Source organism: Lagopus muta, chromosome 9 (assembly GCF_023343835.1).
Source record: "Lagopus muta isolate bLagMut1 chromosome 9, bLagMut1 primary, whole genome shotgun sequence".
NCBI classification, from domain to species: domain Eukaryota; kingdom Metazoa; phylum Chordata; class Aves; order Galliformes; family Phasianidae; genus Lagopus; species Lagopus muta.
This window is the reverse complement of record NC_064441.1, coordinates 18,294,467-18,306,474: the sequence shown is the minus strand read 5'-3', so window position 1 is coordinate 18,306,474 and position 12,008 is coordinate 18,294,467. Positions and strand designations below refer to the sequence as shown.

The 12,008-nt window shown below is 38.5% G+C and overlaps 1 protein-coding gene across 8 annotated transcripts in view; it reads right to left on the bottom strand.

Moving 5' to 3' along the window:
* Positions 1-12,008, bottom strand: part of PIK3CB (phosphatidylinositol-4,5-bisphosphate 3-kinase catalytic subunit beta) — a 91,557-nt gene that overhangs the window by 24,862 nt on the left and 54,687 nt on the right. For 7 of the 8 annotated variants that reach the window (XM_048955579.1, XM_048955574.1, XM_048955575.1 and 4 more), the window contains 7 exons: positions 9,527-9,752; positions 7,757-7,980; positions 5,494-5,676; positions 5,065-5,235; positions 4,089-4,166; positions 962-1,213; positions 243-339 (listed from right to left, as the gene is read on the bottom strand). In XM_048955579.1, coding sequence (XP_048811536.1) covers positions 243-339; positions 962-1,213; positions 4,089-4,166; positions 5,065-5,235; positions 5,494-5,676; positions 7,757-7,980; positions 9,527-9,752 — 1,231 coding nt within the window. The remainder of the gene's footprint in view (positions 1-242; positions 340-961; positions 1,214-4,088; positions 4,167-5,064; positions 5,236-5,493; positions 5,677-7,756; positions 7,981-9,526; positions 9,753-12,008) is intronic. The other variant, XM_048955583.1, reaches the window with a different exon arrangement.

The following is a 12,008-nucleotide window of genomic DNA, read 5'->3' as shown; positions in this document are numbered from 1 at the left end:
AATGTAACACTTTCAGAACACTGAAATGCTGTTTTCAAGCAAGCTCTCATTTGTCCTCCTGTCAGATAAACAGTACTTTCATGAAAGACAGTAAGACCTCATGTATTTTTCCCACATAAAAAAGTACATGTAGCAAAGAAATTATGACAAGAAAATTGCACGTGCATGTAGCCAATATTCTATTTGATACTGCTCTTCAATGTCAAATATTTCAAATACAAGTACAGAAAGTTAAACTTTACCTGGAAATGATGACCAGCTGTGCAGTACGAATTCCCCATTCTTCAGCTGTCCTTTGTAATCAAACACCATGGTATTTACCCAGGCTACAGGGTAGTGCTGTTAACAGAAAGAGTTTCTATGTAGAAACTAAGATGGTAGGGGTTTCAGTGTGGGGTTTCTTCATCTCAGTGTTACTCTTTCAGAAAAGCAATTAAACATGATCATAGTGTTCATATGTGCTCTGGGTCCTTTGAGACAACAGGACTTAGTTCTAAGGAGCCACTCTGCCAGCCTAAAAACAGACATTTCTCTGAACACAAGCCCAGATGCTCACATTTTTTCCCCATCAGAATTCATCTCGAGTTCTAGAGATGAGAACAAAACTAGTATCTTAAAATACAATTGGTTAAGTAGTCATTTGCCAACCTGCTTAAAATCAAAACGTTCATGTCTTTTCAGCATCTGAGAAGCAGGAAAAGGGTTTTTTGTACCCTTGCGTACAAGGATGTGTAATTCTTCACATGTATACTTTTTCAGTACCTTTATTTTTCATTTTGTATTCTTGAAAACAGAAGTGAGGACAACAAAAGATTTCTAATTATTGTTTATAATTATAAATAAATATAATTTATAATTATCTAATTATCTATATTATTATATAATGATTACCAAACAGGTTATATATAGTTCAGAGGTACAAAAGGGAAGAAAAAAGAAAAGAATAAAAAATTCTGATTACCACTTTTCCTGCTTTCCTGATGGTTTGGTATTTGGAGGGATTCATTGACTTAGTTGACTTTTTAGTTTTCATCTTATCCATCACAGCATAGACTGCAAAGCAGAGTCTTGCCATTCTTGGTAGATCACAGACATTTATTTCAAACTCCAGTACTTCATTCCAAGCATGGTCACTTCTCCCAGATATTTCTGTGCTTACAATGGTTTTACAAAGGAGCTCTGTACCGTGGAAAATACCAGCCCTAACATGAACCTGCATGAAGGGAATTAGAGAAGAAATATTAAGACGTGCCACAGAACCTACAGAATTCTGCACAGAATATAACCCAGAACATACATATGTTTAATCAACATTTCTAACTTGATAACAAACAATTTTGATATTTTACTACAGATTAAATGAAGCCACGCCAAAGAAAATCTGCCAGCAGCCCAGCAGCACCAACAGACCGTGTGCAAACAGTGCCCCATCTGATCATTCTGTGCAAGATCCTCCTGCCACAGATGCAGAGGCTGCACTCATAACACAAGTATCAGGTCTTGGAGAACGCCTTGCGGTGAGTTACACTCCTTGATGCAGGTACCACAGGAACACCCACTGTTAAACTGACTCAGTTAACTTGCATATCTATATTGTAACAATTTTTTTCCAAACATAATCAATCACTGAAAGGAAATAGTCGATTTAAAGACATTTATTTGAGTCCCAGTGATATTCATAAACTTCATTTTCACCTATTTTTGTCACGTTTCACCACTATGAGCCAATGTGAGGTAAGAACAGCTACATGAACATCAATGAAACACAGCATGCTGGAAAGAAATCTTACTTCAGGAAATGTAAGATGTAAACAGACTATGAATGTACATGTACATACTTACATGTAACCATCTGTGTATATATTCACACACACAGTCAAAATTCCTGTTTTCATTTACAGGGCTTACTTAAAATGTTTCTGTAATTACAGATTGCAGCATTATATTCGTCCAAAAGGAAATATTGGGGCTGATACCAGAAGTGGTTAAAACTGGTTCACAGCTGATTTTAAACAAGTCATCAGATGGTCCTTGCTAATCCATTTGGAGATTTACTGCATGATCAATTGAATTTACACCACATTCCTTTGCTGATTCAGAGCTATCTTATAGATTGTAATCTATTGTAGATTGTCATCTATTGTAAATGTTCTAAAGTCTGTCTGAATTATTTAAAACCAGATTCATAAACTCATATTTGCATAGCTTTCAATATTATTGATATCCTGACATCTGATTTATAAGCTCTGCATGGCCCCAGTTTTCCCTGACTTTTCTTTCATTTTATAATACAATAAAAAGCTAGTGGAAGAAAGTAAGTGTAGTGAAAGACAATAAGTGACCAACTACAATGTGATAATAACAAAGCAGCTTGGATACACCTGGAATGCACTGCTCACTGCTTGCCTTTGACCACTCCTAATTCTACGATTTCCATTCCTGATAAAAATAAGGGATTGGATACTAAATTTTGTTCTTTTTGTTTTGATGTTTCCTTTTTACTACTGAAATTGTGTGTAACAAAGGCACAGCCAAATAACAAGGCAAAATGCCATTTCAAATGTCACGTGTTTGGAAAATTGGGTGTTAAACAGCTGAACAAAGTCAATGGTGTTCTAAGTAAAAATACTCAAATGCAGCTCACATCTGACAGACGTTTTGTTTCCACCTACAAACACTGCACATAGGAATTCTGTTGGTGCTCTCAGCAAAACTGAATACTGGTTTGGTATTCTGAGTACTGTCTTGGACAACAGCAGCCAATTAAACATTACATTCTAAGAAGTCATGAATGGGAAACAAATACATTCTCTGCAGTGACACAATTCCATAACAGCACAGAGAAACAATGCAGACAAACGTGCACAAGTGTGAAAGGTTACATTACATTTAATGCATGACACTGAATAACTAAGGCAAGTTTAAGTTTTAAAGACTGAAAATGCATTCAGAATACTAAAAACTCCTCAGATAGTTTCCACAGGTACCAATTCTGAAGGATTATCATTTTTTGTTGTTTCTCAAGCTTCTGATCAACATATTTTATTTTTTCTGGAGAGTCACGTTGAAATTCATTAAAAGTTCATTTTTCATATGTACTAAAAAATATCTAGTAACTGCGTTGCTTCTGGAATCCATCTTCTTTTCCCCCTTCCATTTTAAAACTGTAAGAGTCCACAGACTGTAGAGCTAAGAAGAAAATACAACTAGCTGAATAACAGTTCAGATCAAGAAAAGAAGAATGCCTGGTTTTGCAGACATCCATTTCTAAAGCCACACTGCTTATATGTCAAATCTGTAGCCATGGCCCATTTAGCAATGCAGTACAATGACATATTCTGAATGCACATGGACATCATAACAGTAGTTTTGAAGAAAAACAATGCAATGTCTATCACGAATAAAGCATCAGTCAGCTTCAATGGCTAACTGAATTTCTCTCCGACCTAATTAATTAACTGCTGCTCAAATAAAATAAAGGAAATCAATGTTGTTCACAACAAGTCTTCACAAGTCTTGTAAGGTCTTAAAGTAACTGTGCAAAAACTCCCCACGTGTTAACAGCTTGTGGTCTGTAACACAGGCAGTAGCCCACTCATGTGCATTTTACAGGAAGTGATACTACAGCTTCTTTTGTGTGTGCAGCTTGTTTAGAAAATAAAAGACAGATTGTATAGAAGCACACAATCCATGCTTAGAAACCCACAGAGTTTATCCTGGACTACGAAAAATATCTTCAGTTCCAATTAAAAACGTATAATATTTAATCTACTTTTGCTTGCCAGATGCTTAGGGAAGTTTGGCCTGAATAAGGTTATTTTGTATCAATACTTACAGACACTTGAAAAAAAGGCCAACAAGCATCATGCCAACATACAGGGCATGCCATAACGCACGTATCCAACTTCAGGCAATACAGCAACAGTTTTAGCAATGAATTAAGATCTTATCAATACTAATGATACAATTAAGCAATAATGCATACACTTTTGCTCACCTGAAACCTGTTCAATTCCGAGTTCAATAAATGTAGAAAAGCATTAAAATTATTATCAGAGTGTCTTCTGAAACTACACAAAATTACTTACTTTGGCATTTTCTTCTGTATTTAGCTTATTACCCTTTAATAGAATAATCTTGAAAGGGCTGCAAATGTCCCATACACTCTGAGAAGGGAAATAAAAATGTAAGTTTTCTCTTACTCAGCATAATTACTTTACAAGCTAAACATGTTCAGCAGAAGCCATCAATACAAACAAAATGGGACATTTTAAAAAATATGAATTTGAAATCTTAAAAAACAAATTGGTTCCCATAACTACAAGAGCATCTCGGATGCTCCATAAGGAAAGGACAGAAAAAACACAGGGCTGAAGATTTTGGGGAGAGAGGGCGAGAAGAAAATACATTGCATACTACTTGCTGACAATTAATAATAACTCTTCAAATGCATTAATGCTCTGAATATATAGCTACAAATTAAAAGAACAAAGCCTGTCCCCATTCCTTAAAATAACAATACACAAATTACAACTGTGTTATATGGCCATGCTAAGTTTAACAATGAAGGAAGCACTACATTAAAAATTAGACTTATCTGATAGCAAAAGTTGCCATCGTTGAAGTGAAAACATCATATAAGATGTGAGGGGGCTAAAACAAGAAACCACAGATCACTACTGTCCAAGCCAGTGAGCCTACATGTGCTGAAGCTGGAGAATACAGCTCTGTGCAGTAAGTTCTCGAGTTGCTGGTAACAGATTATTATCCACTCTTCTGGCTCCTGGTTGGAAGCAAAATCAATAGCAGAGACAGTGTGACAGTGGATCTTTCTGGGGCATCGGGGAAAAGAGAGCAAGGGGGAGGTGAGGACAGGAAAGCATCCAAGAAGCTGTGAGGCCTGCTATTCCTGATGTAAAACTAGCAAGCAACAGAAGGCTCTGAGGAGACCCAGGAGACCTATTCTGGAAAACAGAAGTAACAGCAGAAATCCCAGACACTGTGATTTACATTGCACAATTCACTCTTCCTTTTGGATATCAGATACTCTTCACATTAACTTACAGTTGTTGCTCTTGTTTTTTTTGGTGGCAGGGGAAGAGGAAGGTTGGATGATTTTCGGTTTATGGCAACTTCTATGGCAATCATTTCCTGCTCACACATTTTCTTTATGGTGCAACACTCCACTAGAGTCAGCTGAGGAAGAGTCCTGTTCATCACGCAGTTGTGTATATACTAAAAGCCCATGGAAAAGAATTAGAAACTAACAGAATATTTCTGCAAAAACTTTCAAATCAAAGCAATCAGAATATATTGCAAAGCTACAAAGGAAATGACGCACATTTGTTTTACAATGGGAGAGCAGAGCAGGCATGAGGAAGAACATTATTGTTTAGCTTTGTTCACTATGCAATGGCACACGATACAAAGTGAAATTCTGGCTAAAGCTCCAGAGAGCAATGATTACCATGAGCTCCAAAGAGCTTGGCATACCTGAAACTGAATTAACGGATGATCACCAAAAACATATTCTAGCCTCCCACTAACTTGCAGCACATAGTCAGCAGGATCAATTTCCTCATCTTCTTTTCCATGGATAGTCAAACGTTTTCGGATTGCCAGTTCATTCAACTTGATGGGATTCATGTTAGGAGACACTTGAAAACTAAATACATCCTAACAAAACACAAACAGGAAGACCAGATATCACTTTTCATAGTCAGACTGTGACTGAAGGGATGTGAAGGGAGTGAAGAAAAGAGGGATAGCAGGCAACACCCATGGCATACAACGTGGAAGGACTCCACTTCCAAAGAAAAATTTTAATCAAATCTTTTCATAGTACCTGTCATTTTTATTTCTGTCTTAAAAAGTTAAAGAAGTTAGTTCAATTTTTTTTTTAATTAGGGGGAAAAAAGATTTAAGTGCACTGAATGTCATTATTCCTAATGTAAAAGAAGATCTTTTGTGAAGTCTTTCTTCTCCCTGCATCTACAATGTTGCTCTGGAAAGGCTGATCCAGCGAGTTCTGTTTGTTCTTTTGTTTGTTTTGGTGGCTTTTGGGGTTTGTTTTTTTTTGCACACACACACACACACACACACACACACACACACAAACACATAAGCACACTAAGAGCAGCTATTTACAAACCAAGTGTTGTCTGACTTGCATTACTTTGACTTCCGTTGAAGTTTATAAGTAAGAAGCTAAGCAAGAAAATCTAACTGTGCAAAGTCAGGCAAAAAGAGTTTCATATTTCTAGCTTCCCCTGCTCAGAACGCTCCAAGCAGCAAAGGCTTGCTTCTCCTACCATAACTGACAGTGGGCACACTGGAATGAACCCTTTCCTTCCCAGGAACCTGGTGTCCTACAATGGCTGATTTAATTCAAAATAGTATTTTTACATGTGTGCACATCACAGCAATGGTGATTAGTTTCTCTCTCTTGCTCCAAAGCCAATTTAGGTAGGTTTTACAGATCCCTCATGTACTCTTATCAACAAATACTTTAGTATTTCTTCCTCTCACTCTTGCAGTGTTCTACTGGAAGGATGCAGCAGTCTCCATAATTTCCTACTCAATTCCAAGTTGTCTTACAGTACTCAATGCAAGTAGTCCAGAACAGAGGTTAGTGCCCTAAAAAACAGCTCCAATTTGAACTGTTAGCAGCTTTGAAGGTCAGAACTGGTAGCAGAAGATCTGAAATATTTGGAATGTTGGGAGCCCAAGCTATTACAGAGGCAGGCAAATGCATTTTGAACCAACAGCAACTTCTGCATTCCTTTTATATCAAACACATACTTACACACAATGCCTTCCTCAAAAGCTGACTGAAACAGATATTCCCATTGGTCCTGAAAAACTACAAGTCCTCTGCTATGCTGTAAACAACTGGAAAAGTTGTGAGGTTTCTTTTTGTAAAAACTCCTATGTATCCCACATCAGACAGTGGTACTGGTTACCAAGTGCAATATTCATCTCTGCATTTAGTGCTTCCAAAGCCAGGTATAATTTTACAACTTTAGATTATAATTTTTTCTTAGTGTTAATGAAGATGGTATAGAAACAATACAGCTTTGCAAATAAAATTAGCTTAATCATTAGAACATCAATATCTAACAACGAGGTCAAAGTGGGCAGCAAATATAGTCTATTATTACATTCTTCTGAGATTCTAAGGCTTCCCATGCTGACACCTCACCATTAAGAAGTACACAGTGTAAAAATGAGGAATGAAGTAGAAACATAGCAATTTTACCATTAAAAAAAATCTTTTTTAAAAATAAGCTATGCTAATTTTAAATCCCAGCTAGTGTGAAATTTGTCTCTATGCATGTGTAGTTGAGGGAAAGCTAACTCTTGTTTTTTGTACTTATTTCTCAAAAACAAACCACAAACAGAAAAACCCTGTTGAATTTGGTTCTTCCCCATTCAGCATCTCTCAGGCCTAAAATCAAATCCTAGTGAAGTCACACAAATAGTAGCTGACCAAAAGGGTCTGAAGTGTGTTTTAGGTTTAAATGAACATAAAATAATACAAAACATAAGAGTTGTACACTTCAATTTTAAAAGCAGAAAAGAGAACAACTGTAATTTGACTTGAGTTCACAACTGTTGGTTGGCTTCCATACTTTGTTTCAAAAGTCAAGGACCCTGGTAACATTAATCTATTTCACTCTCTCGTTTGGTCAACCTCATTCTAACTCAGATCAGAATCAAGAACAGTACATCAAATATGATGAACATCCATTCCTACCTGGCAGTTATCAAAATGAATAGCCACTACAAGATTTCCACTGTAAAGCTTATCTTGGAAGTTCTCTGGCACAACGGGTTCCTGTTCTGGTGGGTAAGTGTGCTTTAACCAGTCCATCCAGGAAAGACCCACAAGGGACTGAATCTTCTCCTCACTGATTCTCCGCATCTTAGCTCGAAAGTCGTTCACTTCAGGATCTTGTAAGGCATCAAACTCATGGAGACCTAGAAAAGTTCAAGCAAGCAAAAGAATACCTCACTTATATATCTCTAAGGAAAGGTTCTGTAAGTGATTTTATTCAGATCTTCCAGCCAAAATGATTGCTCAAAAGTGAGTTGAGTTCTACATCCCCCTGTAAATCAGTGGACTTTCACAGTTATTTACACAATTCCCATGCAACCTGCCTTCGGTGTTTGAACAGCAAGAAACAATTCCTTGCTTAACATTAAATGGAAAACCCAACCTCACTCTGCTTTCAAAATAGTCGGGAAGTTTTAAGTCCCCTCACAACAGCAAATGCAAACACAGCACCATAAGTGCAGCATAAAAACCATACATCAGGGTGTTTTTACATCATCGCCTCCCCCGCTCTGCCCCCTTAAAGATGACATCTTTTTGATTTTGTTTAAAAGGCAAAACAAGGATAGTTGATCTGCAAATAGATACATTTGTTCTTGACATCTCCTTGTGAATAAAATAATCCTTCTACTCAAATAAAGCCAATAGGACTGAAAGTTCAACCAATCCGAGTCCAATAAAATTCCTTTTCCAAAACATATATAGAAAGAATACACAGAGAGAGTCCCCAAAGAATGTGGATTCTTCAGTCCGTAAGGAAGTTCAGGAAGCACAGAACCTGCAGGTGGGCACGTTTTTTCATTTCTCCCAAACTGATGGACATTGTCCAAATTACACAAAGCACCAGATACCATTTGAGAACAAAACACTACGTTTATAAGCACAGAAAGAGAAATATTCAATCAAAGAATGTGAATCTCTCAGAACCTGTAAGAGTATGTCTGAGCAGTGAGCTGGCTGCTCCCATTGTTGGCTTTAACAAATGGGCAGACAGCACACTGCTGAAATCAAAACAAAACCTGCAGTCTCTATAAAAGAGCTAACAATGGTTCATTGTTTGAAAACAAGAGGTATGACCTCACATGACCCTGTCAATCTTTATTGTATAACCACAGTAGATTTAAAAGATGAAAATGCTGAAATAACTTCAAGAGCAAGTTACTGTGAAAGCCTTAAAAATAGCTTCCCATTGTTTGCTGAAAATCAGCGTCACAATGGAGAGCAAAGCCAAGAGTCATACTGTTAACCACCTCAGAAATCATGTATACCAAACTCATAACAACAACTCCTAGTTTCCTCTGCCTGTGCAATTTGTTATTAGGCTACCTGTGGTAACACTTTCAGGGATTAAGTGTTCCATCACTTAGCAATAATATTATAGATTTATTTTCCCAATCTAATCCCCTTATCTAATGAGGTAAGGCTTTTTCTCTTGCCTGATGTAGTTATACAACACAGTAATTATATGCTGAACTACAACACAGAGAGTAGCATCTATCAACTTACAAATGTTCATCTTTAGTATTTAAAATTGTTTTAAATGTCATCAGTACTGAGGAAGAGAAATTCTGTCAGAGACAAAAGGAGAAGAAAAATATTGTAAGTTTTTCCCATTACCTGCCCAAATAAGACCCGCTTCCATAAAACAAAGTTTCCCAAAAAAAAAATACAGAGAAAAGGGAATGTAATTACCTTTGCCTATAAGGACACCTATTTTGGAGTCCAACTTTTCTCCTGGATCACAATTCCTTGTCACTAGTTTAAGGACAGGAAGAAAGGGCCTGACATCACAAAGTCTCCGTGTTTCATCTTCCAATTCTTCGTGTACAGCTGTCTGATTCACACATGAGAACATGTAGGAGTCAATCTCCATGAGGAGATGGAAGAGTGGGTAGGTGTGTGCCTGCTTCCATAACAGCTGGGAAAAAAGCAGTAAGAGTGATTTGTTTTTAGTATCTGCCTTGTGGTTGCTTTCAATCAGCAACTAACGTGCACAAACATATTACAGAATCACAGAATCACAGAATTGTAGGGGTTGGAAGGGACCTCCAGAGATCATCGAGTCCAACCCCCTGCCAAAGCAGGTTCCCTACAGCAGGTCGCACAGGTAGGCATCCAGGCAGGTCTTGAACATCTCCAGAGAAGGAGACTCCACCACCTCCCTGGGCAGCCTGTTCCAGTGCTCCGTCACCTCACTGTAAAGAAGTTCTTGCGCACATTGGTGCAGAACTTCCTATGCTCCAGTTTCCAGCTATTTCCCCTTGTCCTGTCTCCACTCACCACTGAAAAGAGTCCGGCCTCGCCATTCTGCCCCCCACACCTTAGATATTTATAGACCTGGATCAGGTCCCCTCTCAGTCTCCTTTTCTCAAGGCTGAACAGACCCAGTTCACTCAGCCTTTCCTCATAGCAGAGATGCTCCAGGCCCTTCACCATCTTTGTGGCCCTCCGCTGGACTCTTTCCAAGAGATCCCTGTCTTTTTTGTACTGGGGAGCCCAGAACTGGACACAGTGCTCCAGATGAGGCCTTACCAGGGCAGAGTAGAGGGGGAGGATCACCTCCTTTGACCTGCTGGCCACGCTCTTTTTAATGCACCCCAGGATGCCATTGGCCTTTTTGGCCACAAGGGCACACTGCTGGCTCATGGCCAACCTGTCGTCCACCAGGACACCCAGGTCCCTTTCCGCAGAGCTCCCCTCCAGCAGCTCATCCCCCAACCTGTACTGGTGCATGCAATTATTCCTCCCCAGATGCAAGACTCTACACTTGCTTTTGTTAAACCTCATCCGGTTTCTTTCTGCCCAGCTCTCCAGCCTATCCAGGTCTTGCTGAATGGCAGCACAGCCCTCAGGCGTGTCAGCCAATCCTCCCAGCTTCGTATCATCGGCAAACTTGCTGAGGGTGGCCATTATCCCCTCAGATACATCCCAGAGGTTAAAGCACACAGTAACACAAATCATGTCAAATTCCCTGCTGTCTGCAGAAGCTCCAGGTAAATTTATTTGTAAGTTATTTGCAGGCCACCGAAATGTGTAAGTCACCCATGCAGCACTCAACAAAGCTTCAGCGTACTGAATGTTTACATAGCAGATTATACCTCACCTAACACCAAGGTAAGCTATGTCCCATTCTTAGCAGAAATCAAAATTGTAGGTAAAAAGAACCGTCTTTATATAAATATATATGTAAAGGTGAGAACAACTTTGTCTAAATTTTAAAAGTTTACATTTTATGCACTTGTTTCTTAAACTTCATTTGAAACAGGAACTGTAGGATCAATAATGCAGTGTCAAAAATCTTGCATGAAAAACACATTTTCCACAAACAAGAAGTTGAACTGAACTACTACAGCCAGACCGAAAACACCTGCGTATGTTTCTGAGATTTGTACAACCAAGGCTGCCTTCCAATAAACGGACCCCAGGCTAATTGGCCTGGTTGGGCAAAAGCCCTATTAAGGAATTGATGAAATGATTCTGTGATACTGTAATTAATTAAGGAATTACATTGAACTTTCTACCTGCAAAGATCCATGCATGGCGTGGATCAAAACAGGCTTAAAATCCTACAACCAAAATTTGTACCAAAGAAAGAACGGCTATGAATGATGTGCCTACATCACATGTGAGAGGAAAGAAGAGCAAACAACCTGCAACTCAGCTTTACTTTACAAAATAATAATAAATCATTTTTCCATGAACAATATATTTCAAAGAAAGAAAGACAAATGCAAACACGAGGTCATGAATGTTCTGTCAAAAGAAAGTTAAGTGGAATCAGAGTGAAAAAGCAAGGCATCGTTAAGACATCTGATCAGCCAAAGACAGATGGACTTTTTTAACACTAGCTCCGGACTGTCAACATTTACCTGGAAAAGAACGTTTCAGAGCTATGAGAAATTACTTCAGAGCAATGACTTCTGGATCTAAAAAGCCACAGCTACACACACTCAGTAAGGGTTAGGTTGGAAGTCTTTCCTTTACCCTTCCAAATAATTTTACTACCCAAATTCTGTCCTTCGCACTGCCCAGAAGATGGGCTGAAGGCACCACACCGGTCCTCCAAAGATTCACCTCTGTGTCCAGCACTGCCATTTATTCTCTTAAGCTCAGGGATGTATATAGCTTAGACATTCTATTACCACTTTTTTTTTTTTTTTTAACAACAGAGGTG